Genomic DNA, 20,180 nt, shown 5'->3' on the forward strand with positions numbered 1-20,180 from the left:
TATGTAAACGTCCCTCAATTACCTCCCTATCTACTGAAGAATATTTCTCTTTGCTTAATAAAATCAAAATGAGCTTACTACACTTGTCCGAGCGAGAGCAAGGACGACTTACTTCAGCCGGAATTCACGTAAGAGTGTTAAGAAATGTTCAGCTAGGGGTGTAAAAAAGTATCCCTCACCATTTGGGGAGATCTCTGTAGGCTACTGTAGTACAGGTTGGGCTGTAAAAAGGTATCCCTAACCATTTGGCATCTCTGTGGGCTACTATCGTCATTTGGGGAGATCTCTAACAGCATTAAGGTGTGATATATTATTAGTGTGTGTCAAAATTCGCACCGAGTGAACTCGGACACGTACCATATCTTCAGTGTGGACGTCTGTTTCCTCGTAATAATAATAATAATAATAATAATAATAATAAAATTTGTTTCTATCATCGCAATGGAAGTTAGTGATTTTGTAACTCCTTAAGTCCTTTCAATCTGGTGACGTAGGCAGTTGTGTACTTTATTTTTTATTTTATTTTCAGACGATTTTGTTCAACTTAGGGTCAGCTTTTCAAACTGGAGGGGATAAATTAACTCCTTGACTACAACAGATTCTTCCAAATTAGAAAATGTCCACGAGTAGCCAGAATACAACAAAGTACGTCATCGACTTGAAGGGATCGAGGCGCAAAGTTTCCCTGCTAAATTTAATGGTATGATATTACTGAAAAAAAAAAAAAAATCAAAGTTCTAACATCACAGATATAATTACCGTGTTAATACATTCATTAATCATCTGTTTACATAAATGAGCAGCGTTGTTTGTCCTTCAATCACGCCCAAACCAAGGGCCAAAGATCCTCAGATTCGTATATATTCTGAATCAGGGTGATCAAAGGATGGTTTTAGGGGGTCAAAATTCAGATCTGGGTCATTTGAGGTCATCAGTAAAATGCTCGCCTTTTTGGCCCGGGCAACGCCGGGTAACCCTGCAACCCAATTTCTGGCATGGAGACTCACATGACCTCCAGTTCGGACAGAAGCTGTGTGAGGTTGACCTCTGAGGTCATTTGATGTCACTGGTCGGAGGTCATTTGACTGGTAACAAATGCTCGGACGACTGAACCCAGCAGCTCAATTTTTGACATGGAGACTCACATGACCTCCAGTTTGGACACAGACTGTGAGGTTGACCTCCGAGGCTATTTGAGGTCACCGGTCGTAGGTCATTTGAGGTCACCAGTAACAGTAAACAAGTGCGCACAAATATTGTGCGTTCGTCTGCGAAAGCTGAAACAGAAAGTTCCTGGACCTTTAATAATCCTCTTCAAAAGCATAAGAGGTACATGGTCTTCCTGGAGTGGAAAGATTGACCTAGAACATATAGATTTTGAATTTTCGCCTTTTTGGCTCGGGCAACGCCGTGTATCCCTGCTAGTTTATACTACAACAAGTGGCATTTACAAAAGGCCTCGCATGAATATCAATTGCTTTTCTCTACCTGACCTTTCCCTCCCTCCAATCCTACTGCTTCATCTTTTTTTTTTTTCTTTTAATTAGTCGTATTCTAGGTGACCGACTTCGTAACAACTTTTCCTTAGCGATTTATCGTGCACATTTACATCTCACTATAATCTTGCATGTCATTAATGCAAACTATTGTAAGTCGATATCAAAACGATACACGTAACATACAAGAGAAAGTTAAGGTGTGAAATGTAAAATAAACCGACATGGAAGAAGTGCTACGAAGCCTCTTGTGTCACCTACAATACGGTCTCATATCTTCACTTGTCAACTCGGGAAATTTCGGAATACTTCTTCTTTGGCGATTTATTCTTCATCTTAATACCTTCATAATCCACAGGTGTGGTACTAACGTAGTTTTTGTCGATATCAATGAAGTAACATCTTTTTCGTCCGGTTGAGAGAGAGAGAGAGAGAGAGAGAGAGAGAGACCTAAACCAAGTAAAATCGTCTGCAGGTAAAAAAAAATAGTATAAACACTACCTTATCTGAGTAAAGAAATTAACACTCAGTCTCCTATGACTCACTCGTATCTGAATGAAGTTGTTGCGTAAGCTGGCTTTTTTTTTTTTTTTTTTTTTTTTTTTTTACCACGAAAGTCACTGTCAACATTCAGGCTCTTACGACCCACTTTCAGTTGAATCAAACCGTTTCGGATTAGCTGGAATTAGGTACTGTAGTCGGATTGCTTTCACCTAACAGAACTGAGCCACTAAATCCACGTTGTGATTTTATGAAATTCGAAGAGCCTTAATTATGAAGTAAGAATTAGTCTCCTCGGTTTCTACTGTCTCACTATAATATGACTATACGTACCTGGCCATTAGCCGAGCTGAAGTGATAAGGATCTTTGCCAGGTTATTGTGTAATGTACTAAAGAAGGCGCAACCATGAGAGGGTTAAGAGTCCTGTAAAATAACCTCAGGTTTTACCTGTGAAAGGTGATTATATATATATATATATATATATATATATATATATATATATATATATATATATATATACAGTTTGCAAAAAAATATTTTGTTTCTTCCTAATTGTTTCTCTACATGCTATTTGTGGCCACAAGTTGTTTGATGCGTGTATGAAAACACATTGATATACAATGTGAATATAATCGGATCATGCTATGAACTCCGTACACTACGCAGGCTAGCTTACTTTCTTTTTGTTCCCTGATTTTAACAACAAGTATTTAAAATAATCAACAGTAAACTTATAGCAAAACCTAAGGATACTGAATCTGAGTCCTAGGATAGTTACCGTGGGATAAAGAATTAAATGGGAGACTAAAGACACGTACTTTCTCGCGTGTCCAGGGGTAACCATAAAACTTTAAATGAAGTCATCAGGGTGACTAATATAAAAACGCAAAACCAATTCAAGAATATGATTGTCCACTGTAAATTAAACAAATGAGACATGCACAACAAACACGACTTTCAGGGACCAGAGAGCACATAACTACAGCTGAAACGCATAGAACATTCATCAAGGTTCGAAATATATACATATGGTCGATAGCGTGGAAGGCCTTGAGGGTCAAGGGCCAGATGAAGGGAAAGTAGTACCTACTTACTATACAACACACTTCCATTTGCTATAAAATTTTCACTACAGAGCATTATAAAATGCAGTTTTGTTATAATGCCAAGCAATATCAAGTCAGCCACAAAGATGTGAATGTAAAATTTGAAATCCTTGTAAATACATCAGTTCTCCGTTACGTTAACATTTTTCCCGCGTATCCACAGTGCGGGAGTGGCGTAGGGGGGATGACGGGGAGGAGAGGGGGAGGTACAGCCTTGCCAGGCGTAAGGTTCATTAAACTATCTTTATGGTTACCTCTCTGTCTTTGCTTGTAATTAATACTATACCATAAGAGTAACCTTCAATGCATGATTATAATTAATTTATAAGTCATTTTCGTGGATTTTCCATACAAATAAAAGCAGATTTAATTTGTTTGGATATACAGAAACGCAATTTTATGTAACATTTAGTCGTTCAGTTGATGCTGCAACAGATTCATAATTTAAAGTTATGAGCTACATTTCAAGAATTTGATGGTAGCCTCTAAAATGGGACAAATAAACATTTTGAATTAATATTTAACAACACTTTTGAACATTCATATCTAGCGCTTACCTATGGGCTCGCTTGTGATTGGTGGATGTGTCAATATGGCGGTGGCGGCAGCGAGAGGACTGGCCAATGAGCGGCGAGGTTTCATGACGTTTGGGCCGAAAGATTGTTTGCGTCTAGGCTGCGAGCGGCGAAGGTTTTCTCTTGTTCACCCCAGCAATTACGTCGGGAACTTCAGCAAAATGAGAAAGCGAGGGAGGCCCAAAAAGCAGAAGTCTGGAAGAAGTAAGAATATACAGAACTGAATTAGAGGGAACGTTAGTGAAAAGGAGGGGGGTTTGAGTAGCAGAATAAAGACAAGGATATTTCCAGGTTAATATGGCGTCTGGGCTGAAGACTGGCATGGGTTGGTGAGTTGGCGGAGCGATGTCAGATAAGGAGTGGCCAGACCTCTCCATTATAGTTTTTAAACCACTCGCTTTTAGGTTGTTCACAGATATTAGTGGAGACTAAACTGGACTGAGGAATGTGATGAGTAGGTTTGCAAGGTCATCCTTGAGAGCCGTAGCAACCATTTTTTTTTTATCTTTAATGAACTGTAAGCAAGTCACAGCAGCTTGCACTTGTAACCACGTAGCCAGCACAGCAGTGGAATTAATTTGCTGAAATTAAGACCAGGATTCGTCAGAAGTTTATTGAACCTAGTTAGTTTTCTGGTATTTTATTACTATCAGTCCTTTCCTAATGTCCCCATTCCATTTAGAGCTGAGGGCTGAATATTTACAAGCCAAGAGCCAGGCTAATTTTGATTATCAAAATTCATTATACTGTATATTAATAACCAGATGCCTTGATCATGGATGTGATAAGCACTAATGAATCACCATGTCACTGTTCTGCCATCTGATTGCCCTCTCTTCAGGATACACACCTCAGTCACATACTTCTCTGTGTCATCCTTGCTCACCCCTTTCCTCTCCCCTCATCAAATTCACACATACTTCCAGGTCAGTCACATTCCTTTCTTTTGACATGGCCAAACTATCTACTCTAGAGAGTTTCTGATTTCTTGCAGCGCAACTGCAGCAATGGTTTGGCAAGATTTCTTTGGTAAATTGTTATGCTGGGTATCAAGTTTACTGCAGTATTACTATGGTTGTGGATTAGTACCATAGTCCTAGAAAATAATGGTAATATAAGCTATAACAACCACATAGTTTGTATTTTTATTTATTTTTTGCAGGCAGATATGGCATTCATGTCTTTTCTGTAGGTTCACATCGGTAGCATAAAGCTTTCCTCATACCCTAATTACCCTATTGAGAGAGGGCAGCATTTGGAAACTTCCTGTTCTGTTTGAAGACAGGCATGGGGCAATTACAGGGGTATTGTAATCGATTACGATTACATAAGAAGTAATCACGATTACATGTACTGTTATGGACTATATAATTATGAGCACTTTTTTTTTTTTTTTTTTTTTTTTTTTTTTTTTTTTTTTACATTAAGTAATTAGTTGAAGTTAAGTTTTTAAAAGCAAAAACATCATCCAGTAATATAAAACTGATATTTTCTAAGGATATATATATCTTATATGCAAATTATTTTAATAAGAATTGCCTGCATAAGGAAGAACATAGGGTTAAGCTCTGCAGAACCTATGGCGACTGTTATTCTGGATAAAAATATACTGTACAGTGCTATGTCCAGTAAGTTGTTCGTTTATTTTTTTGCCAATTTGCAATACTAATGTGTTTTAATAATTCAAGCACCGAGACTTTTCTTCACTTTGTCCTTGACGCTTTCATTCTATTAACTTTACCAACTGAGATCTTCCCAGGTGATATTATTCTAGCTTAGGTGATAACCTACAATTCACTTTTGTTTTCATATTACTTATGGACTTTTATGGTATACATTTGACTGTTTGACACGGAAGTTTTTTTCATTCATTCATTGCCAGACGCCATGTATCCCAGACGGGGTGGCCAAGGGCTTAGAGTTAATTGTTTTACGGGGAGGGGCACTAATCCTCCACCAACCCCACTGACACGGAAGTACAGTATTATATTCTTGACGAGTATTTGTGGAAGAATAACTTATCTGGGGCCTTGTAATGTTAAAAAACCATGATTACGAATACAATATGAGAGTAATCGATTACGATTGCGATTACTTTGAAAAAAATGCCTAAGTGATCAATTATGATTACACAAAAGTCAGTAATCAATTACGATTACCCTATGTCTGTTTGCAGATGATACAGTATTGCTAAGTGTAGATGATGGGGAACTGCAAGTCTTGGTGAATGAGGCCGAGAGTGTGTGTAAGAAACGGAATCTAAAGATGAATGTAGGAAAGAGTAAAGTTGTGGTCTCTAAGAGAAGTGAAATCACTGAGTGCACAAGTGAGGTTGGATGATGGGAAAATGGCAAATGTGAGTGCATTTAATTACAGTTAGTCAGGTCAGGTGCGGGTAAGGGGATCGGTCTGTTATGATGTGGCAGGGGTAAACCAGTTCTGCTGCCAGGCCCTGCTGCGGATGTCACTGATTGCATTGCGCAGTTGACCCTTGTGCGGTGTGGTGCGGTGAGGATCTGTCCGTTCTCCCCTTTGGGGCTAAGATGCGAATGGATGAGTAAATGGGGAGTGTGTCGTCCTGTCTCGGCTACCTCCCTTTCCTTGGGGGAAGCAGCCTAGGTATATAGATAGATAGACAGTACTTGGGTAGTGTGATGAGTAAGGTTGGAAGTTTAGAGGATGAAGTACTTGACAGGGTACAACTGGGAAGAAAGGCTGCTGGTTCTTTGAAAGCAGTGATAAATAGGGAAGTGAGTATGAAAGTAAAAAAGTCATTGCATGATGGTATTGATACCAACACTAACATATGGAAGAGAAGCTTGGACCTCACTGGGAGGACACAAGTCAAGAGTGAGAGCAGTAGTAAGGCGTTATTTGAGAGAAGCATGTGGAGTTACATGGCGAGAGAGACTGACAAATGAGGATGTTAGGGAGCATTGTGATGTGGGTGTAATAGAAAGTGTTAGGAGAAATACACTGAGGTGGTTTGGCCATGTGGAGAGGATGGAGAGCAAGAGTATATGAGGAGAGTGTACAGTATTTGAGTGAGGTGGAAGGAAGGGGAGACCAAGGAAGAGGTGGAGGAATGGAATGGTGAGGTGTATGAGAGAGGGGGGGTATGAGCTGGGCAAGGGCAGGAAAATGGCAGGCGACAGGGCAACATGGAGGCAATTTGTTTGTGGCCACCCCTTATGAGATTATAGCATCTGGCTGTAGATAGATAGATAGGAATTTAATAACTTCACCCCGAGGTGGTTAGGTTAGACGAGGTTATTTTCAGTCTATTTTGTTAGATGAGGTTTAATTGATTAGTGCATTAATATTGCCAGGTTTTCTTTACTAAATTGGCATTATTATAACATTAATCAAATCCCATCGTACCAAACCAGACCAAATGTAACCTCATCTCTCCTAACTAGCTTGGACAAGACCCTTGCACTTGTTATTGATTATTCCAGGAAATGTTATGAGGAACACATTGCTATTGATGATGCCATCGAAAAGAAAGCCACCACATTGCCCATAATTAAACCGTGAACTGTGAGTTAGTGTTCAGGTGCTGGCAGTTGTAAATTTCTTCAGATGAAACTGGGAAGATACCGGTAGTTGTTTCTTTTTATTACATACACCTGAGGCAATACATAATCTTTCATTCCTCTCTGCCATTCATGCACTGTTCTCATTTATGTGGTGCTTATGATGCAGATAAAATTACATCTTCTTAACTGAATTGACCTGAACAACTGTATGTCTTATTCCTCCATTATCCTTCATTTTCTTTCCATTTCATCTCTAAAACAATGCACACTACGGTATTTCCCCTACTGACTCACATTCATCCACTCCTGATTATACCCATTCCTTACTCTTACTACCTCTTACCACCATCTTTAACCCATGGATTGCACAATTACCTTTTTTTTTTTTTTTAAACCCCCCCCTCCTTTATTTAAATGAAGAAAAACATTCATGGCATCATCTAGTGAAAAAAGAAATCTCTCTCTCTCTCTCTCTCTCTCTCCGTCTTTGCGTAGCGCTATGCGCAAGTTTGCGTAGGGGTGGAGTTGTTAGCGGTGATGCACAGCCACTGGAAGGTTAGCACAGCCTGAGCTGTGGCTTGCAACCCACGGGTTAAACTTCACGTAACTGAATTCCTATACTGTACCTTGCATATTCAGTTACCCTCAAAATTTTTCTCTTTTCTCAATGTAATTTGTTCTTACATTCCACTTTGCTACTCTGATACATTTCACTTCAGATCATGATCAGTACTTGAGTCTTTTTGTTCAGAGAGAAATATATCATCTTAAGCATCTTTGTTAAGGTACAAGTAAGTGAACTATCTGTCCCCTTTCCTTGGGGGAAGCACCTAGGTATATACATAGACAGTCTTATTACTGTGTTTACTATTTTTAATATTCTTTCCCAGATCCAAACAAACGTCCCAGACGACCTAAACGGAAGCGCGAGTCTGATGATGAAGACTACCAAAAACCAAGTGCCTCTAAGAGAACTCATGTGGACACTGATGATGTGAGGAAGGACAAAGGAGTAGTGTCAACGGTACTGGTGGTGGATGATGGGATGTCTGAGGGTCTGCACATGACCACCAGTCAAGTCAGTGCTCTGGGAGCCTTGGTCTCATGTCGAGAGTGTGGTGAAAATGTGAGGATAGGAGTCCGGCCCACCACCAAGGGTATGATTTCAGAATTCACAGTAGCTTGTACTGTTTGTGAAGATAACAAATCTACAAACACACCAAACTTCATTCGAGAGAGGAAGAGAAAAAGACAGAAACCTGATGCAGTTTTGCAGAAAACAGAAAATATTAATTATGCTCATGTAGCAGCTTTCCTGGACAATGGCCTGGGTTACAGTGGTTTACGCCACTACTGCAAATATTTCAATGCCAGGTGTTTAAATGAGGCTACTTTCATAGTGTATGCCCGACAAGTGATCAGTGATGTTGTAGCAGATACAGAAGAGAGCCTGTTATATAGTGCTGGCATTGTAAGAGAGGTGTTCAAGAGTCAGTTGGAAACAGATGGACTTATTGATCTTACGGTTTCCTTTACCACTACATATCATCAGTGGGGTAGTGATTTTTGTCTAGTTGCTGGAGCAGTCATAGAACTCACAACAGGACTTGTCCTGGATTATGATGTTGCAAATATGTACTGTCATGTATGCAAGATCAATGCTAAAAAGATTGTATCTATGTCTCCTGCTCAGATGACAGAGTGGTTCAATAAGCACCAGGACACTTGTGAGATCAGAGAATGGTGTGATGAACTTGACCATGATGCTGATGAAGGTGTGAAGGAAATTGAACCAAAGTACTTGGAGTGTTTCATTGCCAAGAAGATCTGGTCCCGCTCCATTGAGAAATATGGCTTCAGGTACACTACACTTATCCATGAAAGTGATGAGAAAGTTCATGAAGAACTTTCAAGAGCATGTGTTTATGAAGACATGCCAATCCTCATTGACAGTGCCACCTCCTGTTTCAGTAGAAGGAAAAGTGAGCATGCCCGAACTTCATTCCAAACCAAGTTAAAGGCTAAATGTCCTAGAGAGAGGGTGCAGACCAAAGATAGGATTATGTATGTATATGCTATGTCCATTCCTGAGTATAATAAGTTTGCCATTTCATCTAATATCAAACTTAGGCAACTAGTAAAGGAATTAGATGACCCTGCAATGATAGTTGGGGATATAGCAGAACCAGTTGAAGACATAAAGCCAAATAAGAGAAAGATGAAGGTGGCCCAACAGAATGGAGGGGATGATGAGAATGAAGAGTTGGTGGATGATCCAGAGGAGCAGGAAGATAATGGTACACAAGAAGAGGAAAGTGAAGAAATGGAGGATGAAGAGCAACTAGAAGAGGAAGAACAACTGGAACAAGAACTTCAGGGAGATGAAGATGCTGAGGAAGAGTCACAAGAGCAATTAGAACAAGAAGTACAAGAGCAGGAGGTTGAAGAGGTAGATGAATCCTCTCTCCAAGAATGTGAAGGTATAGAACTTTCCAAGGTCAGAGGAATAGAAAGAGAATCTGAAGAGGAAGAAAAAGAAGAAAAACCAATGATAGTTTATATAGAGTCACCATCCCACCAGAATACTGGGACACAAAAACAAGTAAATACATCAGAAAATCATGGTGCTGGTCAAGGGCAGGCAGAAGGTAAGGTGAAGCAGGTGGTTATTCAGAAAGGAAAGGAAAATGATGAGAAAAAAGCTGAAGAGAAGCCTGGAGAAAGCAACAAAAGTAGTGAAGAAAGTAAAGGTTCAAAATCAGTTTCTACTGTAGGGAAAGCAAATACTGGGAATGAGAAAGTCAGCAACAAGATACAGATATACACCAAAACTGACAAAGAATCAAAGTTAGCAAGTGAGGGACCTAGCAACCAAAATGAAGGAAAGTGATGGTCTTTCTAGATTATGATTGCACTGCCTTGTATATTTAATAGGAACTGACTGCCACAGCAGTAAGATTAAAGCACAAGCTGACCAGATGACTTTTAGGTTTAGAAAAGTTCTCTTATAATAAGTTGTTATAGCTAGTGTGAAGCAAATGTTATATTTTGAACATGTATTTATTGCAAAATGTTTACATCATTTATTTCAGTCTGCTATGGTAATTTATTTTGCAAATAATTCATTGCACTAGTAAATATGTTACAGAATTTGTATATACTGTAGTATAGTAGATGATCTGCAGTCCAAATGCTGTATAATACAGTACATAATGCGGCAAATGTAATATGTAAATTCAAAATAACTAAACATGAAAATTAAACTTGGATACAGGATAGGAGAATTTTGGAAGTTAATGCTCTTAGATGCTTAATTTAGTGCAGGTATATATACAGTATATCTATCTGTCTTCCTTCCTATCTATCTGTATATATGTGTATCTATCTATCTATCCATCTATATATATATATATATATATATATATATATATATATATACATACATACATACATACATTTATACAAGTATATCATCATCATCATCATCTGGACCTCCTTTCCCATCCAAGGGCAGGGTGAGGAGTAGCAGTGTTCAGACAGCCCAAATTTGCCCAATCCAATGGGCCATGCTTTCCATTCACTCATCATTCAGGCCCCCGGAATCCTGGCTTTATTAGATACGCCAAAAACATTCACTATGTTCTGTAGCTTCACATAAACGTATCCGATTGAGTCAATCCGGACGCTGCCACATTATAAAAGGGTGCCAAAATCCCTGATCATGCACTTCTCATAACATTCATGCAGCCAGCTCGATCTCTTGTCAGTTCCCTAGCCTCACTGACTTCCAAACCTCTCTAACACTCATCCACCATATCTCTTCCCCTTTTCCTTGGCCTACCTTGCCTCCTTCCTCCTTCAAATTCAGTCAGATAAACCTTTTTTACCACTTTATTGTTATCCATTCTCTCCACATGACCATACCATCTCAGTACACTCTCCGATTCTGGTGTCCACCGACTTCCTCGCTCCACATCTTTCATGAATCACTTTATTTCGTACCCTATCCACCCTCTGTACTCCACATTCATTCCTCAGCAGTCCCATCTCCACTGCAATTACTCCTGACTTTTCATTTTCATGGGAGGGTGCTCACCATCCACTCACCCGATGTAGTGCTGCTCTCAGGTGTCTGCCCTTTCCTATCCTCCATCCTTCTTTCCTTCATCTTTCCTGTCTGTCTTTCCTTCATTCTTTCCTCATCCTTCTTCCCACAGGTGACTTTACACTCCCTCTGTCTTTCTTTCCTTCATTCTTTCCCCTACCTTCTGCCCACGCGTGACTCTACAATGAGCAACAAGCCAAATGGTCTGTACACCAGGAAACCATTTACTACGCTGGGTGGTAACCATATAACCAAATATTGGGACCGGTGGCTAAGTGGGTAATCATGGTGCTCCAATCGGATTGAGTCAGTGAAGGTTTATATCCAAGGGATGGTTGGGGTTTATTGTTCACGTAATGCCACTCAGGGATGAGAGAGGCTGGTCACTGTCATCTTAAATGTCAGGACTAACTTGTCTAGCCCCGGGCTTCTACGCTTCTCATGGGGCAGTGTAGGATTGGATGATGATAGATAGATACCGGGCATATATATTGCTTTCTGATGGTGGCTTTGGTTGCCCATACAAGGTGTGGCCTTAACCTCTTCAATCCACCAATGAACTCTTTATTTTAGTCTTGCTTCCCCTGACAGTTTTACTCACCTCAGAAGAAAATTTTGAACTGGAGTGGTTAGATATTACCTTCATTAGTTGTTTCACTATAAGAGATCACCACTGAACTGAGTAACATTGACTGGAAGTACCAAGAATAAAATATAAAAGTCATCATAGTGAAGGAGTTAACCTCAGTGGGAGTGGCCAGGGGTAGCTGTTCCATCAGCTGGTGTATAGAGTAACCAGATGACTAGTGCATGTATGGAACACTGCTTTTCAAGCTGGAGGAAAATATTATTAATGTACATATGAATAGGGGAAAAAAAATAGTTTGATATGAGCAGTCAGTCGGTGCTTCCATGCACTGTGTGCACTGATATATCCAAATTAGAACAGTTTGGATTTGAAAATCTTCTGCTGTATCTATGGACACATTCCTAGCTGCTGAATATATTTGAGAGAAGTTAAGATTTATGGTTTAAGTTGATATCTTCAGATTTGCTTCTGAAGTATTCAGTAGTCTTACTATTATTTACCCTACACTGTACATAATATTGTATGGGATGGGGTCTACCATTGTTTAGTATTATCAACATACTGCAGGGAAAGTTCACCTTAGTAATTTGAATACTATCACCAAAGTGATATTGTATGGCATGCTCTCACGAAATTTCAGTTTTCTAAGCTTGATTTACTACGCTGGGTGGTAACCATATGACCAAATTTTGGCACCTGGTGGTTTAGTGGGTAATTATTGTGCTGCAATTGGATTGAGCTGGCGAATGTTGATATCCAAGGGATGGTTTGGGTTGATTGCTCATGTAATGCCACTCAGAGATGAGTGAGGCTGGTCACTCTCATCTAAAATGTCGGGACCAACTGCCAAGCCCTGAGCTCCTACATTCCTCATGGGGCAATGTAGGATTGGATGATGGATGGATGTTTTATACTGTACTTTATAAATCCACAGCATTTATTGACAATTACAACAGCCACCTTTGATGTGTGTACCAGTTAACTATCTATCTATAGCCAGACGCCATAATCCCGTAAGAGATGGCTGTTTGTCATTGAGTTAGTTTTACGGGGAGGGGTACTAATCCTCCACCATCCCACTTGTTGCCACATGTAGGGATCATGTTTGAGCTGGTTATATGGTTACCGCTCAGTGTTGTAAATGGTTTCCTTGCATACAGGAATCCATTAAACTTATCATTGAATGTAATGCCACCTGAAAAGGCATGAAGAGTGACAGGAAAGATGGGAGAAATAGGAAGACAGGAGGGCAGAAAATATAATAAAGATGAAGGGCGAAGCAGGCAACACTATATCAAGTGAGTCGATAATGGTCGCCACCACGTACCACCAACTAATTAACTTTTTAAGTTAATTCTAGGAGTAAATGTCACATTGACCCTGAGTGGAGAACCAAGTATTGTGGAAATTCCTTGCAACCTGGGACCTGGATTTTTAAAGAAACGACTGTCTATTGGGAAGTTTTGGTGGTGCTTGCTAACCTAGCCAAACAGCCTGTATTAAACTAACCTAACCTAGCTTTTACTAAAGCTAGCCTAATTATTTAATCTAATCAAATGAAACTTATCTTCTCTGATCCTAATGTAACCCAGTGTACCCAAATCTAGCCTAATTCATGGCCCTGTAAATCTCAGAGACTTGGTGGTCAGTACACTAGAACGGAAAGATCATTTCCTGGGTGCTGGAGAACAAGCATCACCTGAATCGTGTGTTGTAGGTTTACTTGGTGACACCAGGTCTGGGACCTGGAGTCCATGACATAGGTTCTGCATATCCTTCAGCTAGAGATCTCCCACCAAAGTTGAGTAAAGCCATCTGCCACTTGCTAGGGGTAAAAACTAAATGAATTGTTTAATGAAGATGGCTTCTGACCCTTTATATTATATATATATATATAAATATGTGTGTGTCTGTGTATACAAGGGGTTAAATGGAAAAATGTAATTTTTACAATTCCCATTCATTTTTATACCTTTGACCCAAGCTGTATACCACATGATTTGCAGTTTTACAGATTAGCACTGACACTGGTGATGAACACAGGTATTTGCATTGCCAAGTCGTTTGTGTATCTCGGTCTGATACATAGTTACTTTTATGATGATGGGTTTACACTGGTTTCTTCAAAGGAAACTGAATTTTGTACACAAAAAATGCCTGTTCCTGTAGTATGATTACATATTTTTAGTGTTGCTGTTTCTGTTTCCAGGTGATCTAGCTCTTTCCTTTAATAACTACTGTGCTGTACTGCAGTTATTTTTTTGTAGTTTGCATATCTAACATAGCATATTCCCAGGTGGTTATGGTTATGGTCAGTAAATTGTGTGACACCAAACTAGCACAGTTTATGTAATACACAAATTGTTATAATTAATAATGGATTCACAACCAGAGCATATTCACTGTATGTTCAGAAATAGTGGGACTTGCATAACTACCATATATCTTTTAGGAAATAAAGTTTCTATAATTTTATGTTTTTTTTCCATACATCTTGAAAGCAGTGATAAACAGGTTAGTGAGCACGGAAATAAAAAAGTTACTACATGACAGTATTGTGATACCAACTATAACATACGGAAGTAAAGTTTGGACCTTGTTGGAGGGACAGAAGTCAAGAGTGAGAGCAGTGAAAATGAGTTATTAGAGAGGAGCATGTGGAGTCACATGGAGAGAGAGACTGACAAATGAGGAAGTGAAAGAGTGTTGTGGTGTGGATGTGGATGTGATAGGAAGTGTTAGGAGAAACACACTGAAGTAGTTTGGGCATGTGGAGAGGATGGAGAGCAAGAGACTGATGAGGAGAGTGTATGTGAGTGAGGTGGAGGGGGAGGCCAAGGATGAGATGGAGGGATGGAGTGGAGAGGTATATGAGAGAGGGGTGTGTGAGCTGGGAGCAGGGCTATGAAATGGCGGGGGACAGGGTGACATGGAGACGATTTGTTTGTGGCCACCCCTTACGGGATTAAGGCACCTGGCAATAGATAGATCTTTTGATGTATGTACAATATGCATGCCAAGTTCATGTTTGAGAAAAAAGTGGCAGTGACTGCAGTGTATAAACCATGCAATGGCAGCAGAAGTGAGACAGAGAAAGAGGTTTTGGGATGAGTTGAGTGAAGTAGAAGGAGAAATGCCCAGGCATTATAATGTCTTTTTTAATGGGTGATATGAATGGAAGGGTTAGCACTGGTCCTATAAATGATATCATCATCAGCCGGACCTTTCCCACCCTAGGGCAGGGTGAGGAATAGCAATGTCCAGACTGCCCAAATTTGCCCAATCCAATGGGCCACGCTTCCATTCACTCATCATTCAAGCCTCCTGGCTCTATCGGATACGCCAAAAACATTCACCACGTTCTGTAGCTTCACATAATCGTATCCGAATCAATCCAGCCACTGCCATGTTAAAAGGGGTGCAAAAATCTCTTATCATGCACTTCTCACAACATTATATAATGGGTAGTAATGGAGTACCAGGAGAGAATGATAATGGAAAGCAGATGAAGGACTTGTGTCGAGTGGAGGTTGTGCATTTGTAGTTCTTTCTTCAAGCATAAAGATGCACATAAACACACATGGTACAGGGGTAATGGAGATCTTGTTGAAAGGAACCTGACTGATTATGTGCTCATAAAGAAATCGATGTTGGGAAGTGTTGCTGATGCAAAGGCAGTGAAAGTCGATGTGGAGGTTTGTGAGATCATAATATGATTGTGGTACGCAAGATCAAGCTGAGAGGAGTGAGGTGGACCAGAAGAGAAAGGAACAGTCAGGGCTAGAGACTGAAAGTTGAGAAGCTGAGGACTGAGGATTAAAGAAATGGCAAATGAATACAGGCCCAAAGTAGGGAAGGAGTTGGAATCAGTGAACTGTAATAAAATGAATGTGGATAACTCCTGGAATACAAATAGGGATTGCTCAGTTAGGAATGCTAAGGTAGTGCGAGGTGTTGCAAGCGTAACAACAGAGAAAAAAAGTACGGCATGGTGGGATGAAGAGGTTAAGAGGGCAGTGGAGGAAAAAGTGGAAGTGGCTAGAGCGGATACAGGACAGGGTTTCAGTTGAAATAAGAACTGAATATACTGAGAGCTAGAAGCACATAGAGACTAGAGGAAAAAGGAGGTAAATGATGATCTTGGGAGAAAAATTAATGCAAATTACTCTGAAAATGGGAAGTTACAGTATTCTGGAAAGATGTGGAAATGTACAAGTGATAGCGGGAAGAAATGTGAAAGTGTGAAGGAAGTGGTACATTATTAACCCATGGAGATGAAGTAAGGACCAGATAGAAAGAATACTGTATTTTAAAAGTCTGATGAATGGGAATGGTGAGAGCAAAGAGGTACACATGATTGGTTATGTGGGTGTGCAGAGAAGGAATGCAGTGTCAGGATATGTGGCACTTCCAAAAGTGTAGAAACCTGTGAAACAACTGAAAAATGTGAAAGCAGCTGTGTTGGTGAGGTGTATGCAGAGGTGATTAAGTGTAGTGGAGAGAACAGAATAAAGTGCTTGTTGGAGATACGTAAGAAGGCATGGATGGGTGAAACTGTGCCAGTAGAATGAAAAAAGGCTGTGATTATACCCCTGTACAAAAATAAAGGTGAGTGAAGTGAGTGCAAGAATTATCGTGGCTTTAGTCTACTGAGTACTGTAGGGAAGGTATATGGAAGAATTACTGTATTATACAGAAATTAAGAGAGAGATCAGAAGGCCTAGTGAGTGACAAACAGGGTGGCTTTAGGAGTGGCAGAGGATGTCGATCAAAAATTTGCAGTGACACATATGGTGGAGAAAGCTTGTGAGAAGGACTATAAAGTGCTCATGGCATTTATGGATCTGGAAGGAGCATACAACAAGGCAGACAGAGGATTGTGGAAGATTTTGTGTATGTACAGTGTGGATGGTAGGTTGCTAGGTGCCATTAAGAGTTTATGATAGTAGTGATGCATATGTAAGGGTAAATGGGCATCTAAGTGAATGGTTCACAATCAGTATGGGCAAGCAACAAGACAGTGTGTTGTCCTCATGGCTGTTCAGTATATATATGGATAGGGTGATGAGAGAAGTAAAAACATGAGCAATGCAGAGGGAGATGGCATTGGTAATGAATGGTGATGGCTGGAGTATCTCAAATTTGATGTATGCTGATGATGCAGAACTACTTGCAAATACCAGAGGAGAGCTTGGTTGACTAGTGCAGAGTATTGTAGACGTCCGTGAGCGTCATGCCTTGGGAGTAAACGTAGGAAAGAGTAAAGTGATTGTTACTGAGAGAGGTGACTCCCAGTGTGATATTACAGTGAATGGAGAATGCAGAAAAACTGGAAATAGTAAGGGAATTCAGATAACTGGGTACAGTGACAGAAGAGAGGAAAATGTGCTAATGAAGTAGAAAGCAGAGTGAGTGACATAAGGAAGGAAAGTAGCTGCTGCTTCATGGCCTAGATAAGCAACAGAAGCTTTAGTGTTGCAGCTGCACGAGGCTTACGTGAAGGAGTGTTAGTGCCAGCTTTAACATAAATAAGGAAGTGAAGAAGCATTGTGGATGTGGATGTGATAGGATGCGTTGGGAGAAACATACTGAGGTGGTTTGGACATGTGGAGAGGATTAAGAGCGAGAGACTGACGAGGAGAGTGTATGTGAGTGAGGTGGAGGGGAGGATGAGATGGAGGGATGGAGTGGAGAGGTATATGAGAGAGAGGGATGTGAGATGGGAGCCTGGCAATGAAATGGTGGGGGACAGGGCGACATGGAGGCCATTTGCTTGTGGCCAACCCTTACAGGATGAAGATATCTGGCAATATATATGTATATTGAGGGAGGGGGGGGTGAGTTGGGGGGAGGGTAGTCAAATGGTGGGTGACAGAGTGACTTGGAGGCGTTTTGTCTGCGGCCACCCTTTGCGGGATTAGGGCGTCGGGCTATAGATAGATAGATAGATAGAATAGACTTAGGACCTACACACAGAATTGCTATGGAAGAGTTGTCTGTCTGTGCTTTGTGTTTCCATCTCTACCAAGTGATTTTTTTGGCCAAGAAGTAACTGGCAACTCCTCTGGTGTTGGTGGGAGGTGGTGATACACTCAGCACATCAATGCTTGCCCAGAAGCGAGAGTGGGAGTATATGTTCCCATCGCTCTGAGCTTGCACCTCCCCCTTTTTTTTTCGTATGTATTACTGTTTGCTCTGTTATTTTCCTAGAATCAAGTTGTCATGCCTGGAAAATACTGCTCAAGGGATGAGAGGGTCCGTATCATTGCGTGGAGGCAGGATAATGTTTCTATCAACACAATTTGTGAACATACTGGACGCGCAAAGTCGACCATCATGAAGATTCTTGCTGCAGCAAGCGGCCTGCCACCTGATGTCATACCAGACCAGAGCACACGCATGGCGGTAGAAAAAAGAGGACGACTTCCATAGGTACAGATACGCTTCTAAAGATGGAAGTAATCAAGAATCCTCGACTGACAGCAGCAGAATTGAAGAGAATGCATCCCCAGCTGTTACAAGACGTCTCAATTCGAACACTCCACCACCGCTTCCAGAATGAGCTGGGTTTACCAGGCCGCTTCTCGCTGACCGCATGAAGAAGCAGCGCATTCAGTTTGCCAAGAAGTATGCACACTTGACATCGGATGAGTGGAGAAAAGTTATGAAACAACATTTCAAGTGTTCCAGGTGCGTTCTGCCAAAGTTCGTCGTGCTGCCTTCCGTAGTCGATATGGCCCTGCTTACACAGCGCCGACTATTAAGCACCCACAATCGGTAATGGCATACATCAAAAACATTCACCACATTCTGTAGCTTCACATAAACATATCCAATTAAGTCAATCCGGATGCTGCCACATTAAAAAGGGGTGCCAATTCCCTGATCATGCACTTCTCACAACATTCCCAGCCAACTCGATCTCTTCTCAGTTCCCTAGCCTCACCGACTTGCAAACCTCTCTTCCACACACACTTATCCACCATATCCCTCCACCTTCTCCTTGGCCTACCTTGCCTCCTCCCTCCTTCAAATTCGATCAGATATGCCTTTTTCACCAATCTATTGTTATCCATTCTCTCCACATGACCATACCATCTCAGTACACTCTTTTTGATTCTGGCGTCCACTGACTTCCTCACTCCTCTTCTTTCACGAATCACATTATTTCGTATCCTATCCACCCTCTGTACTCCACATACATTCCTCAGCAGTCCCATCTCCACAGCTCTTACTCTTGACTTTTCATTTTTCTGCCACAACATAGTCACATCCGTATGGTAAATCTGGCACTAACACTCCATGTAAGCCTTGTGCAGCAGCAACACTCAAGCCTCTGTTTCTTATCAAGGCCTTCATTGCACAAGACACTTTTCTTCCTTGTGCCACTCTACTTTCCACTTCTTTTGCACATTTTCCTCTCTTTTCTATCACTGTACGCAGGTATTTCAACTCTCTCACCAATTCCAATCTCTCTCTTCTCATTGTAACATTGCACTGGGAATCACCTTCTTTCTCAATAACCATCACTTTACTCTTTTCTACATTTACTCTCAAGGCATGTTGCTCACAGCCATCAGCAAAACTCTGCACTAGCCTACCAAGTTCTAGTCTGGTATTTGCAAGCAGTACTGCATCAATCAGCATACAGCAAATTTGAGATATTCCATCCATCACCATTCATTACCAATGCCATCAGCCTCTCTATTACTCGTGTTTTCACCTCTCTCATCATCCCATCCATATATACTGTATATTGAACAGCCATGGGGACATCACACAACCTTGTCGCATGCCCACACCGATTGTGAGCCATTCACTTTGATGCCCATTAACCCTTATACATGCTTCACCACCATCATAAAAACTATTGATGGCACCTAGCAGGTTACCATCTACATCATACATGCACAATACTTTCCACAATCCTTCTCTGTCCACTTTGTCATATGCTTTTTCCAGATCCATGAATGCCATAAACACCTTATGGTCCTTCTCACAAGCCATCTCTGCTGTCTGTCTCACTGCAAATAATTAATCTACACATCCTCTGCCACTCCTAAAGCCACCCTTTTCATCACTCACTATGACTTCTGATATCTTTCTTACTTTCTCTATAATAATTCTCCCATATACCCTCCCTACCACGCTAAATAAACTCATGCCACAATAATTCTTGCACTCACTTCGCTCACCTTTATTTTTATACAGGGGTACAATCACAGCCTTTTTCCAAATACAAATACAAATACATTTATTCCCAAATT

At 40.7% G+C, this 20,180-nt stretch overlaps 1 protein-coding gene across 1 annotated transcript; it reads left to right on the forward strand.

Moving 5' to 3' along the window:
- The first annotated feature begins 3,786 nt into the window (after positions 1 to 3,786).
- Positions 3,787 to 10,488, forward strand: LOC145408108 (uncharacterized). The gene is made up of 2 exons (XM_080278915.1): positions 3,787 to 3,884; positions 8,110 to 10,488. Exons 1-2 carry the CDS (start codon positions 3,842 to 3,844, stop codon positions 10,107 to 10,109), a joined length of 2,043 nt encoding a protein of 680 aa, XP_080135041.1. The 5' UTR covers positions 3,787 to 3,841; the 3' UTR covers positions 10,110 to 10,488.
- Positions 10,489 to 20,180: the final 9,692 nt, after the last annotated feature.

Source organism: Coenobita brevimanus, chromosome 75 (genome assembly GCF_032717465.1).
Source record: "Coenobita brevimanus isolate Jiangsu-jjx chromosome 75, ASM3271746v2, whole genome shotgun sequence".
NCBI lineage: Eukaryota > Metazoa > Arthropoda > Malacostraca > Decapoda > Coenobitidae > Coenobita > Coenobita brevimanus.

What these genes read in the sequence shown, in the direction of transcription:
- LOC145408108 (XM_080278915.1), top strand. Translation starts at nt 3,842, where the DNA reads ATGAGAAAGCGAGGGAGGCCCAAAAAGCAGAAGTCTGGAAGAA. An exon ending in AAAGCAGAAGTCTGGAAGAA is followed by an intron (nt 3,885 to 8,109) that starts GTAAGAATATAC and finishes ATTCTTTCCCAG; the next exon opens with ATCCAAACAAACGTCCCAGA.